This window comes from Acanthaster planci, linkage group LG01 (assembly GCF_054643075.1).
Source record: "Acanthaster planci isolate LZ-2023a linkage group LG01, COTS_SCS, whole genome shotgun sequence".
Lineage (NCBI taxonomy): Eukaryota > Metazoa > Echinodermata > Asteroidea > Valvatida > Acanthasteridae > Acanthaster > Acanthaster planci.
Genome location: NC_141777.1, coordinates 482,270 through 510,070, shown reverse-complemented (window position 1 = coordinate 510,070; position 27,801 = coordinate 482,270). Strand labels below are relative to the sequence as shown.

Genomic DNA, 27,801 nt, shown 5'->3' with positions numbered 1-27,801 from the left:
TAGAATATCTCACGTAGGGGTCAGAGTTTCGGATGGTGAGAAATCATGCACCTCGACTACAGAGTTGCTGATGAGATGAGAGGAGAGGAGACGTACCGTGCGAAGCTGGGTATTGGTGTTGCTTTTGTGAAGTACAAGTAAGAATTCATGCTTGTGAAATTTGGGTGACAACGATCTGCTTATCGTTTTTTTGTGTGTGTGAAAAGAGTTGTATAAACCGTTTAACGGACGCCAGAAATTATTCGCTGCTACAGTCACCTACATCATGTACATCATACATCTGTTATCATGTATTTCAGTCGTCAGAAAGCAAAAACCTGTCCAGAAAAATTCAAATTTGGAGGGAAAATACCAAGTCGTTTACTTGGACATGTTAGAAAACATGTTAGATTTTGTGCACATGTTGTGCAAGCGGAGTCCGTTATCATGGTTATGGAACTCGTTCCTTCCAACCATACTGTCGTTGGGACTGGACTAGTACAAGGACAATCTCAACTTGGGCCTAAGTGTTCTCATCTACAGATGGAATTGTAGTTATTTACGGGGATCTGATGCCACAAAATAGAGCTTAAAACAAACTTGATAAAACTGTGTGCAATCCCTGTTACATCTACAGCCATTTTTCTTTGAATATAGCAGACCAAACAATTTCAAAATATTCTCAAACATTTGAGACTCAGGAGAAGGGTCAAAAACAACACTATAAGTAACAGAGTTTTTACTGTGGGTGGTTTTTGCAGGACGACCTCATCAACAAAAATAAATGTCAGGATTTCTCAAGTTAACGGAATGATCCAATTCACTGTTAGGGATGTTTGTTTGAAAACGTGTATGAAAGTCTGAGATCTTTTAACAGGACTGACTGATAGCACAATGAAACATTCTTTGTCAAATAGTGTTGGTAAAAACATTTGTCCAGTTTTTCTTTGTGTTTACATAGTCTTAATATATATATGCTCTGAAATTCAAAAAATAAAAGCTGTGTTGTGTGCTCAGTACTTTGTGATTTTTAAACTTCCAATTTGGCCATTAGTATAAACAGCTGATGATATCTTTTTAATATTGTAGTTTACCATATGCAAACAGGTGATTAGAGGTATACACTCAATTACTCCAGAAGTCATCCTTCAAGCATCTTTAATTCTTGACTGCATCTGTCTACCGCTCACAGCAAAAAAAACAGCTATCAGTTCGTGTGAAGACAAAAAACTGGTTCATCATCTACAGTCACCATGAGCAATGTTGTGCGGAAGAGGGGTCATCCCAACAGAGGAGGTGGCAAAGGGAACAAGCCCAGGGGAGGTCAAGGAGGAGGTCATGGAGGGGGAAAAGGTCAGAGGTCATCCGGTTTTGCAGCCGAGACAGGAGCAAGGAAAGGAGACTTTGACTACCTCGATGATGACTTTTTCCTGATGCCAAGGGGGCCATCTGACAGGAGTAATAGGTACGTCTGTAGAGATGAGCAGAAAGGAATTATAACCGGGGTCACTAAACCATTGAAGGATGACTATGATCTTGATTTCTGACTTTCTAACTGATTTAATTCCATCAGAGAATGGCCACTGTTCAGGTAAGCAAAGAGTTGATTTGTACTCTTATCCTTTGAAAGTAATTAAAGAGTAACATACAAGCAGTGTCTTATTTACATGTAGTCACCAATCCACTAGAGAGCCAAAAACTACTTTGGACAAAATTTACAAACCAATAAAGATCTTTGACTCTGGTTAACAAATACATCTTCTCATTGTCTGCTTTTCTACGTTTTAAAATGGAAGCTTAGGCTTTGATTGCAGCCCAAACCTATCAGGAGTAGAAAAAAATGGCTGGCTGGTCATTTGTAATTTTTGCTAGGAGTAAACGGATAGATGTTTTTTGGTCTAGAGAAAACTCCGGGGTGATTGTGTTGGCCAACCTCTTGACTCGAAGTAAATTTTCTGCAAAAGGGGAAGCCTGCAGTCAGTAGATGTTGGAAGTTGTAATGATTCATGATCATTACTTGGATTCCGACATTGTGTAGTGTTTGTGTGCATGTAATAATAGATATATCTGTAAGCATGTGAGTTCAGCGAATATATTGTTCACCAGTTAAGCTATTATGTAGACTAGACTGATGGACATATGTTGACTAATTTTGTTGTTTGTTTTTTATTTTTGGGGGTTTTTATGCAGGGCAGGGTCAAAGGGTGCATCTGGAGGAGCATCTTCAGGAGGGCGTGGAGGTGACAGGCAACGAGGGCGGGGCAGCGAGCGTCAAGCAAGCCAGAGCAGTAATGGCCAGCAGAGGCACAGCAGTGAGGGGTATCAGGGGCGTGGTATTGAGGGATATCGCGGGCGTGGCAGAGGGCGTGGCCGGGGTGAACCCAGGAAGGTGAAGATGCAGCAGCTGCACATGACCACGGAGAATCAGGAGCTGGTCCGGGACGTCTTGAGAGAACTCCAGGGCAATGACCTTGCAGAGCTCAGGTGTTTGTAATTCTCAATTTTTGTGGAGTAACTCCAAATCCTTCATGTCAATACATTCAGGAAGGCTTGAACTATTTGCCGAAACTATTCCAGATGTTATCTAGGAAAACTGTCTAGTTCATATTTGAATTGCAGTATCATTTTAAACTTTGATATTTTCAAGTTCGTTACAAACATTAAAGACTACCCCATCTTTATGCACAGTGATCAAACATACAGTGAACTGGACAGTAGAAGTGACTTCCGGTTTTGGACAGAGGATAAGAGTATGGTTGTGGAAGGGGCCACAGGCTTTGGAGTGGACAATGAAGAGGATTCTCAGGAGCAGCTAGTCAACAAATATGCCCTGCTTAAACTACTCAAGTGAGTATGTCCACCGAGCTGAGTCGAGTCTGAGTCTGCCTTCCGGCCATGTGCATTCATTTCAAAGCTGAAACTTTATAATTTTACTTACCACAGATGAATCAAACATAAAAAGTCACTTCTCAACTGAAATACGGGAGTGGGAATTTCAGAATTACCTCCATTCAGCTTTTAAAAGTGATATGGGTGCAGTGTCCCAATTCAAGGAAAATTCTCCGCCAGGCCGAGGCGCAGAAAAAGTACCCCCAGAGATTGTTTCGAAAAGAGGGGTCTGTTTGGGCCTGGAAATGGTGGAATTGTGTCAGTATGGCCCAGGATCATCTCTGTAGATTCAGGGGCACCCATCTGGGGGCAAAGCAGACAAAAATGGGATTGAAAATTAGTCAGACGAGCCCGAGGAAGGTGAGGGATGTTATTTGAAAAATGGCCGCTGGGAGGGCTTGCCAACCTTCACTTTTTGGGGGGTGAGTTTGTTTTGGGCGGATAATTGAAAAATTCATTGGTTAACCTACTAAAAAATTGAAAATCAAATGAAATCTGAAGGACCAAACAACACATTGTTTTTTGTTTGAGAGGCCTCAGGGACTTCAGTTGCCTGCCATGGGGCTCCAAACTTGGTTGATTTTACACTATTTTCAATGGAGCTTGAATTAGTTCAGTGCACCCATATATGGATAATCTGGCTGTATGGGGTTAAAGGTCAAGACAAACTGATCTATTTAGTTCACATGAGCCAGTTGGCGCGGGAGGCACATGCAGGAATATAAACTTGCTGTCACAGAAAAAATGGCTTTGTTGGCGATCAAATGAGCATGCATGTTACAGCCTCATCGGCAGTCATTCTACAGTAACTCCAAGGGAGCAGCATGGACCTAAAAACATGTAGTCATCATGGACACTGTAAATAACGAGAGTTTCTTTGACTGAATGACTACATGTAATTATGTACATGTATTCAATAGTTGAAACAATTGGAATGTGTCATGCTAACTCACTTGAAATATTCACAGTATGTTGATGTCAGGTTTGGTTTCTAAAATTTGATCTGTATTTTCTTGGCTGCAGTAAACATGCAGGTTTTATTCTTTGTGCTCTTTTGCTTTTAGTTCATTTTGCAAGTGACTTGTTTACTTGTTGCTGCTGCACATGTCCTCTATATCAGTACATCAAGAGTTCTTTGATTTTTGTTTTACCAATGGCTGAATAGGTATGGCTTCCACCGGGACCACTGTCTCGCTGCCTTGGAAGAGACCAGTGGTGACGTTGGCCAAGCACTGGAACACCTTCTGCAAGAATGTTTCCGGTACTCGCCAAAACACAAACCCAAGCGGAAGCGCACCAAGAGTCAACAAGGAGATGTTGAGATGGACGGACAGATGCGGGAGGCCCTGCAGCAGAGGGAGGAGGAGGCCACAGCCCTCAGCTCCATCTACCAGGAGGACTTTGATGAGAGGATACCTGACCGGGTGTGGGTCCTGAACTTTGACCTGCCCCACATCACCGACCACTTCAGGGAGAAGGCCCGAAACTCACAGGACCGGACACGGCAGATGTTGGACCAGTCTTTGGCCATGGTCGGCATGTGCAGGTTCTACCAGCAGGGTCACTGCCGGTTTGGTTCCAAGTGCAAGTTTCGGCACAAGAGGGAGAGTCATGGCCCGTCCTACCAGGAGATCTGTGACAATGCTGGCGCCCAGGTCTACCAGCTGGAGATTCGATTCCCCGAGGGCAACCTCTATCCCCTGGAGCCCCCTCTGGTAGCCTTCCTTACTTCCAATCCGGACTTCCCCATCGGCAAGAGCCTCAACGTCTCCAGGCTGTTGTTTGAGGAGGCAAAGGACATTGCTGAGACTGCTTCCCCGGCTGTGTTCTCGCTTGTGTCTGTCCTAGAAGATGCCACCCAGATGATAAATGCTCTTGAACAAAAGCCATTGCCTCTGAGCCTCGTGCCTTCCTCGGATAAATCCGTTCAGAAGAAACCAGTCTTCAAACAAGGAGCCGGTCGTGGTAAACCTCTAAATGCTTCAGCAGATAACACAGCTGAACATGGAGTGGACAATTCACATTCTTTTGCAAAAGGAAAGAACGCATCAAACCTGACTGTCAGCAGTGATGAAAGCGAAGACTCTGAGAGCAAGGAAGAAGGAACCTCGTCGTCAGAAATTGAGTCTGAACCGGCCCCGGTGAAAACAGAGAAGAACCAGCCAATGAAGAGGGACCAAAGAGCCATTGAGAGGGAGAACAGGAATCTCAAAGAGCAGTTCAGGAAGAAGAAGGTAGGTATGGTCACCAGGTAGTCCGTACTGTAGTAAAGTAGCCCTGTCTTGATACCACAGCAGCATCAATGCCACAGTTTAGCCCTAAATCCTTTGGCACCTTTCGTGACTCCATACAAATCCAAATGCTGCATCGTAGCCAGTGATACATTCTGTGTACTATTCAGACAAGTATATCAAGCCTTGTGTCAAGCAATGGTCTCTGCACCACACTTCGGTACATATTGTTTGGCTTTGAGTTTGTCTTGCTGGGATGTGATTGACAATGTGTTACGCACTGCTTGGTTTTACTACCCTAGTCTGTGACCTTTGAAACCTTTTGAGTTTCACCTCATCGACATCATCCAAAGCATTAGTAAAACACTTGTCAGTTTTCTCTCATTAACTCAGTTTCATGCTTTGCAAACCTCTGAATGTTTGAACTTTGCTCCCATCTACAGCATTCTCATTCCTACAAGAGCTTCCTTGCTGACCGGCAAAAGCTTCCAGCCTGGCAGGAGCAAGAGAAAATCCTGGAAACCCTGGACAAAAGCCAGGTTGTGGTTGTGAGCGGAATGACTGGGTAAGTGAGAAGTTTGCTTGTGTCAGTTTCTCAAACAGTGGACCAAGCACTGTATGTACAGAGACATGTACCTTTTAACTAATGTACCTTCAGCTGTCTTTGTACAACCACATTCACTGGTGTTGGTTTTCTGTCTTCATTGTGAAAAGCTTTCAAAGCAACACTGTTAAAGATGTTTAGAAAATCATGCATGATTCAGTTAAAATCATAAAGTCAAGATAAAAAACTTACCTCCATTGTGTTGAATAGATAATACGTGCAGAAAGCGTGTCCTTGGTGGTGGCTTGGCATTTTGAAATTGAATCTGCCATCTGACATTGGTTACTTGATTGGCCAAGCGCTGGTAAGATATCTGCACTCATCCAGCAAACTCAAAGTCGTAGTAAGCTTGTAAATTTTCATTTCTCACAAGCTGTCAGAAGGCAATGAACATATTGTACCTCAGTACCTACAAAGCTACCGTAAATTGGTGAGGTCAAATCTAATGTTGAATTGTCAGTATTAGGGTTTGAAATGTTGAGACCAAAGCATCCCTTTGAAATAGTATTTACCCCTCCCCTTGTTGCACAGACTCATCTATTAATTTTTATCTGTTTTTAAAAGCAGATGCATTTAAAAGTCTTCCCTTTAGGATCCATTGATACCCAAGCTGTATAAGACAATGTACACATGACCTTTGGTATTTCCTTTTTTTTCAAACTTAAGTAGTTGCCTACGTTTTGAATAATGGAGCATTATAAAGTCAATATGAATGTTGTTACATAAACCACCTTGTGTAGTTTGAATAACAACTGAACAATAAATTCAAAGAAGAAAAATTACAACATCCAGGTGATAAATTATTCAAACTTAAAAGCCAAATGTCATTCTTCCCAGTAGTTTTCAAAAAAGTTGATATTCTTGTTTGACATGTCTTCAGATGTGGAAAGACAACCCAGGTGCCCCAGTTCATCCTGGACGCCTCCCTGAAGAGACCCGGCCCCTCACTGTGCAACATCATCTGCACCCAGCCCAGGCGCATATCGGCCATGGCGGTGGCCGAGAGGGTGGCTAACGAGAGAGACGTCCGGCTTGGTGGGGTGGTGGGATACCAGATCAGACTGGAGAGCAGACAGGTACGTCTTGCCCATGTGTGGTGTGCGGAGATGAGTCGGGCTATGTCCAAATTAAACAGCTACCGCTGGCAATCACACACAGGCCTATGTAGGCCACTGCCTTTTGAATATGATCATTTGTCAGTAATTTTGTTAGACTTCCAGGCTTTTCTTCAAAATATGGCCTCTCAAACAAATATGTGCATTAACTTCAACCTGTTAGCTCAGTTTATTAGGTTCATAGATACATGATATATACATGATACATTTTAATTCCATACATGGTCTAGTTATTTTTGGTATTAAACAGCAAAAATCATTTAATTGTTTTGTTCCTGGAGTCACAAAATAGCTGTGAAGTGATATTACTTCTCTTCATCATGTTGAAAGATTGCAGGTAGCGTTTCTGTTATATTTGACTCATTTCCCATTTCTCAAGTATTATATAATCTAAATATTTCAAAGAGATTTTACAGTACATTCACAAAGTAATGTTACCTCAGAATTTGGTTTGGCAACATTCCTTTGCTAAATATACTACAGCTGAGGCTTCCACAATCAATAGAATCATCGGCAAGGGTGTTAGCAACATGTAGGATAGCTTATTACTCTGATCAGCAAAACAAATCGAAAAGAACCAATTTGTACTGCGTCCGTAATACAACCAATCACGTCACGTCCGCAATATTCATGCTTCTCAGGACATTCTGGTCATAGTAATATAAATCGGAGTGTTTTGTTCCTAACTTAAGTGCTAATGAAGTCAGAGTCACTTCTGACAAAGGCTTGACATCTTTCATACTCAAACGGTGTACTCATTGAAAGTCACCCTCATGTCATGCTACAGTTTCCATGTAACCATTTGCTAAACATACATGTACATGTAAAATACAACATAAATTCACTGTACTTCATTCATAGATTTTGTAAATTATTTCAATGATTGGATTTTCAGGTGTCTTCTCTGCCAATTGTTTGAACCTGTATTAACCACTTGCCTCTGGGTTTGTATGCGTAGCCGGGGTAACCGAAATCAGACAAAGAGCTTGGCCTTGTAACAAAAGACCTTACTCAGAACAAAAGACCAAGCTGCTGGGACTGTCATTTTTCAGTTGGCATTAGTGGAGGTAATCCGTCATTGTTTTGAAACAGTATACCACTGTTTGTGGCATTCAGCGCCCACAGATTATCAGATTATCACTCCAGTGCTGAGCAATAAAGTATCGCTGCACGCTAATCTAGCCACATTTGAAAAGACGCTACTAGCATTCAGCAATGCACAGGGCCAATTTCAGGAATAAAGGAAATTACACAACATCACACAATCTGGGCTCTCTTTATTGGGTGGCAGGCCCAGCTGCAATACTCAGGCGTCAATGGAGGTTGCCTGTCAGATTAGATTAGAGTAGCCACCAGGCAGTCATTCACGTGGGTGTATATGTCTAGTACAAGTAAATGAAGTTAAGAATTTTTTGAAGAATTTTGAAAACGGAAAATCTTGAAAAATCCCCTGGGAACTCGTCCCACACATGCAAATTCCACCCAGCAGGAAGTGGTTAATAGACCTATGGAGACTTTATGAATTCACTCCAATCAGGTATTCACATTCCATCTACAACTGTAGAGTTAATGTCGTTGAACTGCATACTTTAGGTAAAAACAGTGATCCTGTAGTGCACAGGTTTTTTTCCATGTATGTGTTCTTGCATAGTGCTACTGCCCTTAGTTGCTTGTCTCTTGTGTAGTGAACTGCAGTTGCCTAAGGACATGTCATACAAGGTTAAGCCAAGGGGTACCAAATGACTAAGAAAAAAACCTGTGACAGCGTTCCATCAACAGTTTGGACAAAACTGAGACTTTGGTTAGCCTGAGGCTGGGGCAGCTATAGAAGTATAGTACAATAGGACCTTGTCTCCTGATGACAGACAGAGCATATTGTCCAAAACTCTGAGTAAATTCACTGGTTCGTTTCACGTTCCTACAAGAGAGTTACTTTGTGTCTGTTGTTCTGTTGTAAGCTTAACCGAATCACTGTTGACTTATATAGAGAGAGTGTAAAGAACTTCTAAGAATCACTTTTCACGGCATATTTAGGAGGATTTATTTGAGTGGATGCTGCTGTTTGTTAGCCACATAACATGCATGATTTACACTTACTGACAGCACCCATATAAACAAAGGGGAACTGTAACCTTCAGTTTCTCAAAGAGAACCGATGATTTGTTTGGTTGAGGTGAATATTCAGTATGGACATTGTCATTGGTACACTAAATTGGACTGTCATGTTGAACACTCTATCATCTGCTATGAGTCATCACTTTTAAAGGTCTTTTAAACTTAAACATTTTATTACAATCGCTGTGCCTTCTACTCGGATACAATAAAATATTTTTCTACACCAATTTAGATAAATTCTTGAACCATTTCAAATCTCTTTTGCTTTTCCCTTGGAAATGTTCACTTGTAATGCTCACTAACAGCCACCTGTGTGTTATTAAAAGACCAATTCGTAATACAGTGTACTAGAATCACATGCAAATTTGCTGGAGATACCTGGGGAGGAATTACAGAAGTCGTGTTACTCTTTCCAGGAATGCCAACTCTGAGCATATCAGATTATACCCATATGGGAATTCTCACACTCTAGTAAAAAGTAAAACAATGAAAAAAAAGCAATGAAAACTTTTTTCGGTGAAGAATGGAAATCTTGATTGAATATTATTGCAGTGGCAAAATCAACTCCCTGCACCATGGCCATGCCTACTCCCACACTCAATTGTCATTTAGTGTTTGTAAACCTTTATTTTCTATTCTGAGGACTTTCCCTCGCATGGATGTCAGTGACAGCATGAACGTAGCAATCCCTGCAGTGCATGGCGGAGCTCCCTGTTCCTCCAGTAGTAGATGACCATGTTCAGCCAGCTGTTGATGAGAAAAGCCGTGTCCATCAGAATGACCAGGCCACGGCAGAGCTGGGTCCCGTTGCCAATGAAGAGCACAAACACGATCACTTTGGGCATCCAGCACAGGCCCACGGCCCCCGTGATAATGATCACGGTCGTGGCGGACTTGGTGCTGATTGGCCGTTGGGCGTTCATCACCCCCTCCAGGGGGCAGCCCGCGTGATTCTGCATGGCGATGCGACGTGCCTGGCCTCGGGCAACTTTGAGGATGCAGACGTAGAGCATCAGAATGATGCCGAACGAAATGGTGAACATGATGACCACCATGTACAGATAAAGCTGTTCTGGTCCGTCATTTTTATAGATGCACTGGTAGCCTTCAGGGAACAGTTCAATGGTGGCATTCATGTATACTCCAAACAAAAGGACCATTGTCATCACGCATACCAACCACAGGATAGTGATCATGACCTTCGCCTTGACCAGTGTCATCAGTCTTGGGTAGTGCAAGGCATAAACGATGGCAATAAAGCGATCGATTGTTAAGAGGAGTAGGGACAATACATTTGTCGTCAGGAATATCGGGTTCACAACCCCTATAGCCACACAGAAGAAGTTTCCCAAAGTCCACTGTCCAGTGACGTTGTCAATCACCTGTGGAATGGCGACAAATAATCCTCCTAGGAGATCGGAAACGGTGAGGGAAACAGTGAACATCTTGGTTGTCTCTTGGATACTCCCGGCACGACGGAGGACAGCAAGACCCAACGTGTTCAGCGCAATGATCAGAACTGTTGTCAGTGTCAGTAGCACATTGGCGAAAATAGACAGGGACTCATGACAGCCTTTCACTGGGATTGTTCCTGACACATTCATCCTCGTTCTTTAAAATGTGATTAGTTGATCAAAACCGTGAAACTGTAGGAAACTTCAAGGAAAATGTTCTTCTTTAGATGCCACCAAAACATTAGTTCACCCCAGCAAGTCGCTCACTAGAATTAAATGTATGCATGTACATCGTCGCTCGAATTTTGTCTTCCCACTTGTGCAGACCTGAAAAGAAATGAGACATACTTTGTTTCTATGGCAACTAGTTAATAACATCTGCGTGATGTTCCCCCTACTTGAAATGCTGCACGAGGTGCTCAGTCATTCGTGAATTTACTTGCTTGGCGGAGAGCAATTAAATTTCAATTCAAACCAGAAATTCAGAAAGACTGTTTACATTGCTTTTCCCCTACCAAGACTCTAACCTTGCCAAGTCTTTAGACAGGTCTCTGGGGGAGATGTATGATTAACATCACTGTTTGGTTTTCAGGCCAGGCTTTATACTGCACACGTGCATGAACATGTAGGTATGAATAGCAGTGGTCTTACAGGACGTGGCATGTGGTCTTGGTACATGTATGTTACAGAGTTATGCTAAGGACGGGGCATATGGTCTTGGTACATGTATGTTACAGAGTTATGCTAAGGACGGGGCATATGGTCTTGGTACGTGTATGTTACAGAGTTATGCTAAGGACTGGGCATATGGTCTTGGTACATGTATATTACAGAGTTGTGCTTAGGAGCTTGAGGAACTGAGTCGTCAGTATTCAAGTGAATTGGATACATTTTAACCACTTTGCGCCGGGCCCATTAATCTATGTTGATTCTGCTGGGCTGGGTAATTTTTTTATTTTTTTCTGTTTTCAAAATATTAGAGTATAGTGGTATTGTATCGCTCATCACTGGAGCACTTTTGTCCCCGATGGTAATCCACTTGTACTGAATGCCACATACAGTGGTATAATCTTTCAAAACAATGACAGATTTCCTCCGCTGTTGATAACTGAAAAAATATTGGAAATTCCCAGCAGCTCGGTCATTTGTTCGAAGTACAGTCTTTTGTTACAAGGCCCAGCTCTTTTGTCCGATTTTGGGCACCCCAGCAATGCATGTAAAGCCAACATCTCTGAAACCAGGCTCCCCGGCAGCAAGTGGTTAAGATTCTGTGATGCTTTTTTCTTTTGGGGGGGGTACAAGTTGGCCAGAAATTAACCACCGAACAAGTGCAAGAACCTGGTTGGAAAACTTCGCACCAGTCTGTCTGTCTTTCACTGGTGAGGGCGCTCTTCAGCTTAGGGCAGATTGATTTACACAGTGTAGTATTCTCTCAAGGGCATTCAACTAAACGGTGACTCTGCTGACTTGTAACCCATATATTTTGGTTGAGGCCAATTGAGAAAAAAAGCTGTACAGAATTTTGTCAGGTTTGGGATTTCCTTGTTTTCAGACTCTGCCTGGTTACGTGTACAATGTATATCTGTCCTTAAGTTTTTAATCTTCCCTCTTGGACATGGTTAGGTTTCCAGTACATTTTTTTCCCTACTTGTAAACCCTGGTATGTTGGTCTGTTGAACTGAAAATGTTTGCTGACGTGTCTCTTTGAGCTTTCTCAAGCCTTGTTACCTCTTTGCACTCCTTGACACTTGAGAGAAATCATCTTCAGTATCATTTATTCAAAACGTTTGTGCTGATAATGACAAGATTGATGATTTCTTTCATGCCCTCCTCCCAGTCTGCCTCTACTCGGCTGTTGTTCTGCACAACCGGCATCCTTCTGCGACGGTTGGAAGGAGATTCTAGTCTAGACGGAGTCAGCCACGTCATAGTGGACGAGGTCCATGAAAGGAGTGAAGAAAGGTAACAAATGTGCTGGATTTTGTGACAGTTTTCTTTGCCTGGGATCATGTTGCTTTACTGGTTGGACTGGATCAGAGATGAATGGGTTACGCCAGGTATAAGTTGGGTCAAGCGGCTCAGGTCAGTTTGCTAAGTTGGCTGTTGCTTTCCTCAGTGTTTTGATTTTGCATTTTACATTTCTTTGCATTTTCACAATGTATTTACTGTATGAACATACATGAATTCAAGTTTGGAACTAATTTTTTTTCTCTAGCAAAGATATTTAACTTTTAATTAAATATCATTTGTTTTAGGGGAAGATCGATACTTTACCCCTTTTATTAATGCACAAGAATAAATTATAGATGACATTTCAACATCACTAACTGGTTTCTTTTGTGCATCTCGGCTGCTTTCAAGCATGCGCAGGTTACTTAACCTGCGCATGCTTGAAAGCAGCCGAGAGTAAGAGTTTAGTGGGTTTTTAATGGGAGAGTAAAGAGTTTATCATCTCATTTGTTCTTTCGTCCAGTGATTTCTTGATGATGGTCCTGCAGGATCTTCTTCCCAAGAGGAAGGACCTCAGGGTTCTTCTCATGAGTGCAACATTGAATGCCGACCTTTTCTCCTCGTACTTTGATGGCTGCCCAGTCATTGACATACCAGGTCAGAGGATAATATCCCTTTTGGGGCTACAGTGAGCATTTTTTGTGTGGGCATTCACTAAATATTAAAACAAAGTTCCATATTTGCAGGACATGCAATAAAAAAGTTAAAAGAAAAGCAGATTTGACTAAGTTTTATTTCTTGTCTGTATTTCCAAGTTACTTACTAAACACAGGTGGATGAAGTGACAAAAGGACAAAGTGCAGTTCTAACCGTTGCATTATTACTGTCAAGAAGATACTGGTGTTATTCAAATTGTCATCATGTTGGTCATGAATGCCCTCAAAGACTAGAATAAAACATTTAACAAGGAGTCTGTGACTCCCAGCAAGATGGACTTACTGGTTTGGCTGTCTGGGATTGGTCCTTTCCAAGATTCTTAACATCATGCATGTCTTTGTTTTGATTCTTACAGGGAAAACGTTCCCAGTGGAGCAGTACTTTATGGAGGATGCTATTGAATGGACAGAGTACGTTTCCACTGCAGCTAAACCAGTATATTCCTCCGTAGGCGATTATTCTCATGCCAGTGTTTAAAGGCTCTCAAAAATTCAGTGTTTAATACAAGCCCTTTATATCTCTGTCAACCTCATTTCCATTTTTTTCTAATTACGTGTACTCTGAACTTCATGAAACATTTTAATTTTTTAGTATTACTATAAAGTCTTTAAAAATGGCATTTCAGCTATAACCTGGAGGAGAACTCCACATATGCTCGGCCGATCAAGCGCAGCAACGCTGTTCAATCTGACAGCACTGCCAAGCAGCTGAAGAATTACCAGTATGGAGGTGTAGAAGACGAAATAGAGGAAGCTCTAGCATCGACATCCATCAAGCCAATCAAGGATAACATGAGAGATTGGAATCTCACAATCCAGCAGCTTGCCCTGCGATATAGCGGTGAGAAATTTACTCCGGGTTGTTTTTTCTTTCTTTCTTTGTTGTTGTTATTCAACCCACTTTCAAGATATTACCCAGAATTGTTCAATGTTGCGTGGCCCATCAGTGTATGAAGGATGTGATGTGCATGTCCACTGATTGGCACTTAAACCATGGCCCATTTTCATCAGAATGTGCACAACCCCCTAGTACCATTTTCTTACTATACTCATCCATGACTGCTGGACAGATTGATTATTGCTGGACTTGTGGGCCATGTTGGTGACACAGATAAAGGCATTAAATTGCCCTCACTTTCTCAAAGTAATTTCTACGATTACACATTCAATAAACTCTGTTACATCTCATGCGCTAAGATGCTGCAATTCGTATTGATTATAAAAAGTGGACCAATTGCATAACATGTCTGAACAAGTAATATTCCAACATGCAACAAAACGTTTCTTTTCTTAAGCAGATTACAGCAAGTCCACCATCAAGGTCCTAGGCACTATGGATGCAGAAAAGATCAATTACGACTTGATTGAAGAACTTGTCTCTTGGATCGTCTTTGGGGATCATGAGGTATAGGCTTACATTACCCCCTCCCTGTGCTTTCATCTCTCAAACAAATGTTTCTAAGAGTACCGGTATGTGTGCTTGCAGTGCTATGTTTTGAAGTCCCAGTCCTGGATAAATTAGCTTTTTTCTCACTGAGGCACCCATGGATATTCATACAAAAAGGCTAATCCACATGAGACATGCCACTCTGACGGCCCAGAAACCTGACTTCTTGCATGTTGTTTCTTGCAGTATCCCAAGGATGGTGCCATCTTAATCTTTCTGCCTGGACTGGCCGAGATCCTGTCCTGCTATGATCAACTTCAGAGCTCCCTGTGTGGGCCCAGAGCCAAGAAAAAGTAGGAATGGCTGGCTCAAAATAGCTTACTTTTGCCTTGTTATTGCAATAAAATTTGAATAAAACTCATTGTAACCTGTAAGTGGAGTTGTAACACAGGTTATTAAAAAACAGCAAACCTAATCATTACCATGTACACAGTGAAAAGTGTGTGTATGAAAACCTTATGTCTTGATTCGCATTCATGTCAAAGTCAGTATTTGACAGCACTTTGTTTGCTTTTTATTTCTTAAGTAATGGCCCCAATCTTGAAAGTGAACATAACTGTACATCTAAGCATCTCAGTTGTATTACCTACTCTGTGATAACCCCCCCTCTGACTTGTATCATTTGGCCTGTGCCTCTTGACTTTTAACCTTTCTCAACCCCCCCCAGGTTCAAGTTGGTTCCCCTTCACTCATCTCTGTCTAGCGAGGAGCAAAACTCTGCGTTCCTCAAGCCCAAGGAAGGGATCACCAAAGTGGTCATCGCCACCAACATCGCCGAGACCTCCATCACCATTGACGATATCGTCTACGTCATTGATGCCGGGAAAATGAAGGAGAAAAGGTGTCTTAGCATCATAACATTTCATTTTAGCCCAATTGAAATGTATACTTTGTTCTTGAATATTGGCTTTGTCCTTGAAGTAACCCAACTAGCTGATCAGACCATGATGCCGTATACAAATGAATTGACTAATAACACCCATCTGTGAATGTTGCTGTCAGCTAAAATCTTCCAAAGGTGCAGGCGTTACACCCCGCTGTCTCCAAGTCGATTGATCGTAGTCTCAGAATGAGAGAATAGCAGTGCATATCTCAACTAACATTATTTGCAGAAGCTTATAGGGCATTGTTCCCACATGCATATCTGAGTTGGCTGGCCTGTGAATGAAAAAAAGGCAATCCAAACAACCAAAACTTAAAGGCTGGTTATTGACTTTCAGTGTCTGAGTGACTTAAGTTCTGTCTTTCTTTCATTAATAGGTACGACTCCTCCAAGGGCATGGAAAGCCTGGAAACCACCTGGGTGTCCAGAGCCAATGCCCTGCAGCGTAAGGGTAGAGCCGGACGTGTCACTGAGGGGGTCTGCTTTCATCTTTTTACTGCCAACACCTACCAGCACCATCTCAGGGAACAACCCATCCCAGGTACCAGCCAATACAAGCCTTTCAGAATCTCTAACCAGAGTGACATTTTAAAATCATTTCTGGCCCAACTCTTACTTTTACAAGTTAATGTAAACGGTCCGTTGCCTTGATGAGACAGTTGGAGCATACTGACTGACATGTTGAGTCTGGCCTCGTGAGAATGACTGTTCAGCTTTGGAATCAGTCACTCTACAAAAATTTGAGTTTTGTCAGATAGTGTGAAAATTTGGTAAAAGTTTGGAAGTGTCTGACAAAAGAAGAGCAAATTGTGCTTGATGTCATAGAAATTTCACTTACACCAAGTTGGAAGTTTTAAGCCTGCCAGTCATTAGTCAAATGGTGTCTCATAGAAAACTTTTGATTATAAGCCTTTAAATAATCATTATCAGTATCTTTCAGTGTGCAGTGAGGTGTAAAAATCAGTTGAATGATCTGGTGTTGCGGTGAATCCTAATAAAGTCAATCCATGGTATGAGAGATTTACAGTCTCGTTTACATTTATTGACAGAGATCCAGAGAATCCCCTTGGAGCAGCTGGTGCTCAGGATCAAGATTTTGCCTCTCTTCAAAGGAATGTCTGCACAGGTGAGCATCAGCTAGTCAGCCTGGAATACTCTATCTCTGCAGACAACACGCTGTTGAGTCGGCAATGGGAAAAGTGTGTTAGAGCAGGCAGGAGTCTGAATGAGCATTGTGCCTTTAGAGATATTTTGTAATGAATCACTGTCTATTCCCCACAGTTGGTGGTGCAAAAACAGGTGGACAGATTTGTAATTTAGCGTCAGGAATGACAATGCACACGTGGTAATGTGCCCTGCCCTAGAATGCATGAGAAATGATAATACCAAGTTATAATCTGCCCTCATCATTCATGAAAATGCCCCAGTCGTCAAAACATGACTTATTCTGTGATTGCCCATAGCAAGACTGACATTTACAAGACATGCAGGAGTACTGGAGACAACCCATAATTCCCTGCTTCCTTGATTACATATTACTGGTGTTAACAAGTTTATGGCAAAAAGGAGTTATGTGGTCAATAATTGGATTTATACCATATGACCCCTGAATTTGAAAGAGTTGTAAGCCTGATAATCAGGGGTAATAATATGGTACACAGGTTTGTGAAGAAGTAAGGGGAATCCTTTTGTCTTGTTCATAATTTTTTGTTATTTCATAATTGTTTGGTATTTTTACTGTATCTGATTCCACAGGGTGTCTTGTCCAATCTACTTGAACCTCCTCCAACGTCCAATATTCAAGACGCCATCCTGAGGTTACAGAATCTTGGTGCACTCGATAAAGATGAGGTCAGTCTCAGTGTGCATTCCCAGCATTTTAAAAAAGTCTCAATACTTCATTGCCACTCCCAACATTTTATCATCATTCTTTTAGATAAATTCAGGCTTCCAGTCCGAACTCAAGCCTGCACACAACCAGGTTTAAACAAAAAAGGCCAAGCTCTTTTGACACCCAACAAATCTGAACACATGGCCTACATGCATACATGTATATTTTTATAGTTATTCTTGAAAGGTCACGGATTGCATACTGGACTACATGTGCACATTACTTACTGGACTACATGGGCACATTACATACTGGACTACATGTGCACATTACTTACTGGACTACATGGGCACATTACTTACTGGACTACATGTGCACATTACATACTGGACTACATGGGCACATTACATACTGGACTACATGTGCACATTACATACTGGACTACATGGGCACATTACTTACTGGACTACATGGGCACATTACTTACTGGACTACATGTGCACATTACATACTGGACTACATGGGCACACTACATGCTGGACTACATGTGCACAATACATACTGGACTACATGGGCACATTACATACTGGACTACATGGGCACACTACATACTGGACTACATGTGCACATTACATACTGGATTACGTGGGCACATTACATACTGGACTACGTGGGCACATTACATACTGGACTACATGGGCACATTACATACTGGACTACATGTGCACATTACTTACTGGACTACATGTGCACTTTACTTACTTGACTACATGGGCACATTACATACTAGACTACATGTGCACATTACTTACTGGACTACATGTGCACATTACATACTGGACTACATGTGCACATTACTTACTGGACTACTTTGACACATTACATACTGGACTACATGGGCACATTACATACTGGGCTACATGTGCACATTACATACTGGACTACATGTGCACATTACATACTGGACTACATGTGCACATTACATACTGGACTACATGTGCACATTACTTACTGGACTACTTTGACACATTACATACTGGACTACATGGGCACATTACTTACTGGACTACATGTGCACATTACTTACTGGACTACTTTGGCACATTACATACTGGACTACGTGGGCACATTACATACTGGACTACGTGGGCACATTACATACTGGGCTACATGTGCACATTACATATTGGACTTCATGGGCACATTACTTACTGGACTACATGTGCACATTACTTACTGGACTACATGGGCACATTACATACTGGACTACATGTGCACATTACATACTGGACTACATGTGCACATTACTTACTGGACTACGTGGGCACATTACATACACTACATGGGCACATTACTTACTGGACTACATGTGCACACTACATACCGGACTTCATGGGCACATTACATACTGGACTACATGGGCACATTACATACTGGACTACATGGGCACATTACATACTGGACTACATGGGCACACTACATACTGGACTACATGGGCACACTACATACTGGACTACATGGGCACACTACATACTGGACTACATGTGCACATTACATACTGGACTACATGTGCACATTACATACTGGACTACATGTGCACATTACATACTGGACTACATGGGCACACTACATACTGGACTACATGTGCACATTACATACTGGACTACATGTGCACATTACTTACTGGACTACATGTGCACATTACATACTGGACTACATGTGCACACTACATACCGGACTTCATGGGCACATTACATACTGGACTACATGGGCACATTACATACTGGACTACATGGGCACATTACATACTGGACTACATGTGCACATTACATACTGGACTACATGTGCACATTACTTACTGGACTACATGTGCACATTACATACTGGACTACATGTGCACACTACATACTGGACTACATGTGCACATTACTTACTGGACTACATGTGCACATTACATACTGGACTACATGTGCACATTACTTACTGGACTACATGGGCACATTACATACTGGACTACATGGGCACATTACATACTGGACTACATGGGCACATTACATACTGGACTACATGTGCACATTACATACTGGACTACATGTGCACATTACATACTGGACTACATGTGCACACTACATACTGGACTACATGTGCACATTACTTACTGGACTACATGGGCACACTACATACTGGACTACATTTGCACATTACATACTGGACTACATGGGCACATTACTTACTGGACTACATGTGCACACTACATACTGGACTACATGTGCACACTACATACTGGACTACATGTGCACATTACTTACTGGACTACATGTGCACACTACATACTGGACTACATGGGCACATTACTTACTGGACTACATGGGCACATTACTTACTGGACTACATGGGCACATTACATACTGGACTACATGGGCACATTACTTACTGGACTACATGGGCACATTACTTACTGGACTACGTGGGCACATTACTTGTGCACATTACTTACTGGACTACATGGGCACATTACTTACTGGACTACATGGGCACATTACACACTGGACTACATGGGCACATTACATACTGGACTACATGTGCACATTACATACTGGACTACATGGGCACATTACTTACTGGACTACATGTGCACATTACATACTGGACTACATGGGCACATTACATACTGGACTACATGTGCACATTACATACTGGACTACATGTGCACACTACATACTGGACTACATGTGCACATTACATACTGGACTACATGGGCACATTATAGCATAGAAGTCTGGAAAATGTATAAAGTGTAGGAAGATTGTAGAGTTCTTTTCTCAAAACTTGCTGTCACTCTGCAGTACAGTGAACCAAGGTTTGCCTGATGCTCATGTCAAATTTCAGCATTTGCACACAAATACTTTTATTTGTTTCTTCTTTTTTGTTTATTTCTTTGCCTTGTACTTTTTTGAAATTACAGGGCCTGACATCCCTGGGCTATCACTTAGCTTCCTTACCAGTTGATGTCCGCATCGGCAAACTCATGCTGTTTGGAGCCATCTTTCGCTGTCTTGATCCTGTGCTCACCATTGCAGCTAGTCTCAGCTTCAAGTCACCATTTGTAAGAATTTCATTTTTTTAAACACACTTTGCAAATATATGGAGAAAACTTGTTCCAGCTTTTTTTAACTGCTTGAGGAGGTGAGAAATTCTGGTGGCTTTTAAGAGCTTTTTGGCTGATTCATGTTGTGTAAATAAAGGAGCACTTGGACAATTATAGAAGTTTTGTTTCTGTATTTAAAAAAAGGGTTATTCTTCAACCAAAATTTCATGGCACTCAATAAAAATTCAACAGAGAGATTAAGCAGGTAGAGTTTCTGAGAGTGTCAGAATTATTTGATTGATCATTTCATAACTGTTGCAGATGGTAGTGCTGTTTTGTAGATTTGTATTGGTTACACTTTAACTTAAAAGTCAGCAGTATTTGGGTATAAATCACAGTGTGGATCTGAAGGGGTGTGTTCTCAGGCCGTACACTTGACTGCAGTTGGCTTATCAATCAGGAGTATCAGTTGAGTTCCTGAGGGAGTGAGCGGAAAATAGTACTCCAAAATGATCTCATGGCATAATGCAGAGGGGGGATGATTGTGAAGCACTTAAGACATGGCACATTGTTAATGATATTATTTGGCCCAGGTGGCACCATTTGACAAGCGAGACCATGCAGACAAGAAGAGGTTGGAGTTTGCAATCGGCAACAGTGACCACCTGACTCTGCTAAGAGCCTACAAGGTAAAACAAATAACATAATGAGTGAAAAAAGGGCCAGTGATGATAAGTAATGCATGTCATGGGTAATAAAATGATCAATGTTACTGTGATCTCATTTCCAGGGCTGGAGCACCACTATAGAGCGAGGATCGTACAACGGATACAGATATTGCCATGAGAACTTCCTGTCACTAAAAACACTCCAGGTAGGCACAAGACATCAGTGCATGTCAGTAGTAATGTCAACATAAATGTATTTCTACAACAGGTTGCCGTCTGAAATTTGGAAAACCACAGTCCCTGCCATAATGAAATGCTTTAGCAGTGCGTCCATGCAAAATGACAGTCTGGACTGATGCAAATCACCTACAAATTAGTCACATGCGTATCAAATAAATTGTGACAGAAAGCATTAATTTCTCGTCATTCACTCTGATACTTGTGACTGGCTCTATGAAATGACTTGTCATAGCCTCGACTACAACACCTGACAATTTGATTGCATATTTTCATCTTTTGCTGCGGGACCTACAGTGAACAAGGTTAAATACAGGATTCCTCATTTGCAACAAGCAGTCAATACTAGGGCATAATTTTTTTGAAGAAATGTAAAGAGGAAAAAACCCAACTAATATTTTCAGCTATTTAGAGTGCAAGATCACCGTGTGCTCATGATGTTGTACTGGTGTACAAAGTGACTGATACCGGTACTTGGCAGTTCAGAACCCAGCTACAATTGCCAGTATCACCAGCTTCCCCAATATGCTATCCTCAAATTGATCTGAGCTCCAAAAGCCAAGCTGTTTGTTTTGTCTTGTTCATAAGTTGGTCCAAAGTGGCAACAATCTGTGCATATACATTAAATGAACAGGAATAGAGAAATGCAGTACACCTAACCAGTTCAGGGAACCTCATGGTGTTGGGATGAACAGTTTGGAGTTATGAATGCAAAGTCTATGCAAAAGTGAAAATACATTTCTGAAAGATACACAAAATAGTGTGCCATTGCAATCAAGAGTGCACAGGAAATGAACTGTATTCAGTAAAGTAATGATCCAAGATGATTGGAAAGTTTTTGTGACTTTCCTGGAATATCGTCTCTACTCTGTCAGATGATTGTGAGCATGAAGCACCAGTTTGCGGAGCTGCTGTCCAGTATTGGCTTCATTAAGGAAGGACTGAGCTCCAAGATGATGGACCGTAGGACGGGAGGGAACGGGGATGCCGTCCTGAAGATGTGCGGACCAGAGGTAAGATTGTACCTGGTCTAGTGGTTCAGGGATTGGTACTATGGTAAACTGCTAACCTGAGGTAAGATTGTACCTGGTCTAGTGGTCCAGGGATTGGTACTATGGTAAACTGCCAACCTGAGGTAAGATTGTACCTGGTCTGGTGGTTCACGGATTGGTACTATGGTAAACTGCTAACCTGAGGTAAGATTGTACCTGGTCTAGTGGTTCAGGGATTGGCACTATGGTAAACTGCTAACCTGAGGTAAGATTGTACCTGGTCTGGTGGTTCAGGGATTGGTACTATGGTAAACTGCTAACCTTAGGTAAGATTGTACCTGGTCTAGTGGTCCAGGGATTGGTACTATGGTAAACTGCTAACCTTAGGTAAGATTGTACCTGGTCTAGTGGTCCAGGGATTGGTACTATGGTAAACTGCTAACCTGAGGTAAGATTGTACCTGGTCTAGTGGTCCAGGGATTGGTACTACGGTAAACTGCTAACCTGAGGTAAGATTGCCCTGGCTGGCACTGCATCGGGGAGGTTTTCTTATGTTAGAAAATTGGGACTGGATTGTGGGGACTTTGACGTGCCCTCCAGTGGGTCCCACACTAACAGTTTTACAAAATGCTGGATACCCACAGCAGTGGAAAATAAGAATATGTGAACATGTATGCGATTGGCTGCTGATTTTAGAATTAATAGACTGAATTAATAAAGTTGGAACAAAGCTGAGTATGTTTACATGGCCCTTTTCTGATAACCTGCTCATCACACAGGGATTAGAGATGACAGACTGTGTCATTTTCTTGTATATTCCTAACCTGCAACCTTCTTTCTGAATCGAAGGCAAATTCCAATGCTGACAACTCCCGTCTGGTACTCGCTGTTCTGTGCGCGGCCCTCTATCCCAACGTGGTGCAGGTGATGACGCCAGAGTCCAAGTACAGTCAGACCAGTGCTGGGGCTGTGCCCAAGGCCCCGCGGCCAGAAGACATCAGGTTCAAGACCAAGGAAGAGGGCTATGTGAGTATTGGCGTTCTTGCTTCTGCACACTCATTAGACCTCTGACAAGCTTGTGATGGACTTGTTGGCCTGGTCGAACTGGTCAAACCCATCAATAGGGGTGTAAGTCCATTGGTAACATCCTGTCCAATTGTAAGGAGCCTATTATGAAAATGTTTCAAAAGTTCCCTTGCAGAACTGAAATTTGAGACAAATTTATTACAGTCCACTTTCGTCCTTGATCACTTTATATCTTGTTCAAACCAGCAGACTTTCTAGGTTGTGTTTTCAATCAAAGTACTGTTTTTAAACTTCAGTCTGTGTACACACAGAATGGTTGGAATCGGGGCAGAATCTTGCATGGCTATGGAGCCTGATTATGGAGTGGCAGTCTTTTTTACACATTGTGCAGGCGTAAGCAGTAACACCATATATAAATAATGCCCAAAAAATTGGAAAATGGAATCATAAGGAAGTCTCCTCCCCGCAAAGATGAACACACCTACATCAAAATTATCCTTTCTGTTTCCCTGCTTCATGTGTGTCCAATTCGGTCCTGATGCAAATTTCAAATCTCAGCATGTAATCTTGACGCACAAACAAGAGAGGGAGCTGTCTTCACCAAAAAACAGTCTCCATCGAGGTGCCATGTACATGTAAATGTAGTTTGCAGCCAGCAAATGTGCACATAATTTGGTGTTGTGCAGAGTTGTTGGCCTTTTTTCATGTGGATGCTAGGGGAACGGTGCCACCACAATTCAAGTGTCTCCCTAGCCTCTCCTTTTTGGTTTGCATCCAAAGATGTTAGCAAGCAACTCAATGAAAGGAAAGCAAACACCCCAAAGTGTAGGCAGTATTACCTTTTTTTCATGGGGATGCTAGGGGAACAGTGCCACCACAATTCAATTGTCTCCTTAGCCTCTCCTTTTTGGTTTGCATCCAAAGATGTTAGCAAGCAACTCAATGAAAGGAAAGCAAACACCCTAAAGTGTAGGCAGTATTACCTTTTTTTCATGTGGATGCTAGGGGAACGGTGCCACCACAATTCAATTGTCTCCTTAGCCTCTCCTTTTTGGGTTGCGTCCAAAGATGTTAGCAAGCAACTCAATGAAAGGAAAGCAAACACTCCAAAGTGTAGGCAGTATTACCTTTTTTTCATGTGGATGCTAGGGGAACGGTGCCACCACAATTCAATTGTCTCCTTAGCCTCTCCTTTTTGGGTTGCATCCAAAGATGTTAGTGAGCAACTCAATGAAAGGAAAGCAAACACCCCAAAGTGTAGGCAGTATTACCTTTTTTTCATGTGGATGCTAGGGGAACGGTGCCACCACAATTCAATGTCTCCTTAGCCTCTCCTTTTTGGGTTGCATCCAAAGATGTTAGTGAGCAACTCAATGAAAGGAAAGCAAACATCCCAAAGTGTGGGCAGTATTACCTTTTTTCATGTGGATGCTAGGGGAACGGTGCCACCACAATTCAATTGTCTCCCTAGCCTCTCCTTTTTGGGTTGCATCCAAAGATGTTAGTGAGCAACTCAATGAAAGGAAAGCAAACACCCCAAAGTGTAGGCAGTATTACCTTTTTTCATGTGGATGCTAGGGGAACGGTGCCACCACAATTCAATTGTCTCCTTAGCCTCTCCTTTTTGGGTTGCATCCAAAGATGTTAGTGAGCAACTCAATGAAAGGAAAGCAAACACCCCAAAGTGTAGGCAGTATTACCCATTTTATTTATTCTTTTTATTGTATGTTTTGAAATCCATGCTTCATCAGGTGAACATTCATCCATCATCAGTCAACTTCCAAGTGCGGCACTATGAGAGCCCCTACCTGGTCTTCCACGAAAAGATCAAGACGTCAAAGGTAATTTCAAGACTGTTCATCTGACATTTGACCCTGCAAAACCTGAACCAAACTGTAGGCAGTCCCACGTTTCTGTGAGGAGACTAGCTGGACACTCTGCACACTTGAATAATGAAAACACTCTTTTTAAAAGCATGGTTTGTCATGTTTTTTGGCATGCACCAAGGAAATACCAAATTTTGTGCAACATTTGCATGAAACATAGCAACAAGAGCGGGCAACACAATTGATGATTGTAAGCTGTGATTTTTTTTTTGTCAACCAGGTGTACATCCGTGACTGCAGTATGGTTTCTGTGTACCCACTGCTTCTGTTCGGAGGCTGTGATCTCTCGATTAATCTGGATAGAGGAAAGTTTATCATTTCTCTGGATGAGGGTTGGATTCGATTCAGTGTTGCCACTGTTGAGGTCAGTTCTCTCAAACGTCAGAATTATGAAGTATTCTTGGATCCTTGCGTTTTTACCACCATTTTTTCCTACTTCGTGCATTGCTTGGCAAATACATTGCACTTGATTTCTTGATTTTATCAGGGGTGTGAGTGGCCAATTAAAATCAAAGCCGAAGACAGCTAGCAAATAGCTTGAATGTTAAAAGCTCCAGTGCTTTTGTACAGACCAGGTGTACAAAAAGCTGAAATTCAGGGTCAACATCTAAACAAAAATATGGAATCAGGTAAAAAGCTGAATTCTCACACCCCTGTTTTATATAATCCACTGAAAAACCTGAAAAATGAGGAAGTTATATGAATGGGATGGTACACAGCGGAGAAACAGAAACAAGCGGAGAATTCTGACAAGAAGTTCCCAGCAAAATAGTTTGGAACTGGCTTAAATTTTTTTGTTGTTTTTGATTTTCACTCCATCTGTGATAACTTTTCAAGATTTTTTTCCTAAACTCAGACTTTTGTCACACTTGTGCTTAAAAAGATACTTTTGAAGAAGCAGTGTGCAGAAATTACACCATTTTAATTGTCAAAGCCACTCTGGTACACGTATCCTCACTGTCAGGTGGCAGAACTGCTGCGGGAGTTGAGGCTGGAACTAGATCAACTCTTGCAAGACAAGATCCAACAGCCCAACATGGACCTGTGCACCTGCCCACGAGGGAGTCGCATCATTACAGCCATCGTGCAACTCATTACCACGCAGTGATTACACTAGACAAAACAACTGGATGCTCAATGGAGCTATGCACCTGCCCTCAACGGAGTTACATCATCACAGCTATTGTGCAACTCATTACCACACGGTGATAACGAGAGACAAAACAAGTAGATGCTTGATGGACCTATGCACCTGTGCATGAGAAAGTCCCATCATCACAGCTATCATGCAACTCGTTACCATAAAGTGATCATGAGAGACACATTGACCTGCCCAACTTACCACACTTAAATGTGACCAGGTTCACCTGGTTTGTGTGCCATATCATTAAATATGTTCTAATCAGCAGCTAATGGTGCTTCCACAGTAACTGAAGTTCTCTATGATCACATATTTATCAAATGTCTGGACTGTTAATGGGATGCTGTGTATAGTGTGTTCGCTCAACCATCCATTAGGTACAGTGTGTCAGAATTTGAATCTCATTTTGGTACTCTTGGCTTAAGGCAGTGAACCGAAGTCACAGGAATCCCGTCAACAGTGACATCGAGAGGGATGTGGCTCATACTTGAGTGCCATTGCTCCAGTGTTCCCAGCCCCTGCAGGAGAATGCTACCAGTTTGCACACATTCAAATGAAAAGTGGTCATGCATACATTGTGCCACACGTACGAGGCCAAGTGAATGCTCGCCAAATGCCTATTGCCTGACCCACAGGACATAGTTACTTGGTGCCACAGCGCCCTCTATCATCGGATGCAAAGAGTCCACTGAATATGGTAGCTGAGATTCTGATGCCAACGATGCCTTTCTGGTGAACATATATTTTGTCCCAGTTATTTATGGAAATGACCTGCTTGTGCCAATGTACTTTATTTTTTAATGTGATGCAAAGAAAATGCTACAGTTTCAATAAAATCAAAAATTCTAAATTAAAATCAATGAGTTTTGGAAGGAAAGTCAGTAGTATTTGAATTGCTGAATTTGACACCAAAATCTAACATGACATTTTTGTGAAAAAAATAAAGATTTATGTTTACAAGACAGCAGTTTTCTTCTGGTTTTATCTTAGCATGACTTGTGCAATTAAACTTGTACTTAAAGTTAATCTGAAGCAATATCTAATTTCTTCCTACTGTCATCATTAATAAACATATGCCTGAAGGAGATGGATAAAGTGCTGTCATACAACGGATTAAATATGGCAAAAAGGATGAGGTAAAAGCACCCAACATACACGGACATACATGTATACAACATTCAAAACTACAACACGGCGTGGAAAGAGATTACCTGTACTGTTACTGACTGTCCCATTCACACCATGAAATAAAAGATGAACTCGCTCAATGGAGGATTTGAATCTGTTCCCTCTGGAACACAGCACCAGTGCTCTACCAGTGTAGCTAATCGGCCGTATATGAGAGTTATCCTTTTTTTGTCCTGTGTTCACGGCCAAAGTCATGCTAGCGGCATTTTCTGTCAAATGTTACATCATATACATTACAAACAAATTTGACCAAAATTTTAATAAATTGAATGAAACAGCACATCGGAGTGGTGGGTCACTGACCAAGTGTTCCAATGCATGGTAGAACCACAAAAGACATATCTATTCCATGGTGAATGGA

General features: G+C 41.9%; 1 protein-coding gene across 2 annotated transcripts; it reads left to right on the top strand.

Moving 5' to 3' along the window:
* The first annotated feature begins 23 nt into the window (after positions 1–23).
* dhx57 (DExH-box helicase 57) lies at positions 24–27,278 on the top strand. 2 transcript variants are annotated; one of them, XM_022231913.2, is made up of 25 exons: positions 24–137; positions 1,172–1,444; positions 2,170–2,463; positions 2,668–2,826; positions 4,034–5,102; positions 5,543–5,664; positions 6,584–6,779; positions 12,225–12,349; positions 12,861–12,994; positions 13,410–13,464; positions 13,680–13,894; positions 14,352–14,458; positions 14,687–14,793; positions 15,168–15,341; positions 15,761–15,924; positions 16,433–16,509; positions 17,139–17,234; positions 20,180–20,320; positions 20,896–20,991; positions 21,093–21,176; positions 22,083–22,220; positions 23,049–23,225; positions 24,977–25,066; positions 25,332–25,475; positions 26,076–27,278. In XM_022231913.2, the coding sequence occupies exons 2-25, from the start codon at positions 1,233–1,235 to the stop codon at positions 26,217–26,219; spliced, it is 4,320 nt and encodes a 1,439-aa protein (XP_022087605.2). In that variant the 5' UTR covers positions 24–137; positions 1,172–1,232; the 3' UTR covers positions 26,220–27,278. The 2 variants fall into 2 exon arrangements, with proteins under 2 accessions (XP_022087605.2, XP_086996585.1); XM_087140459.1 differs by having other exon boundaries at positions 1,087–1,444.
* Positions 27,279–27,801: the final 523 nt, after the last annotated feature.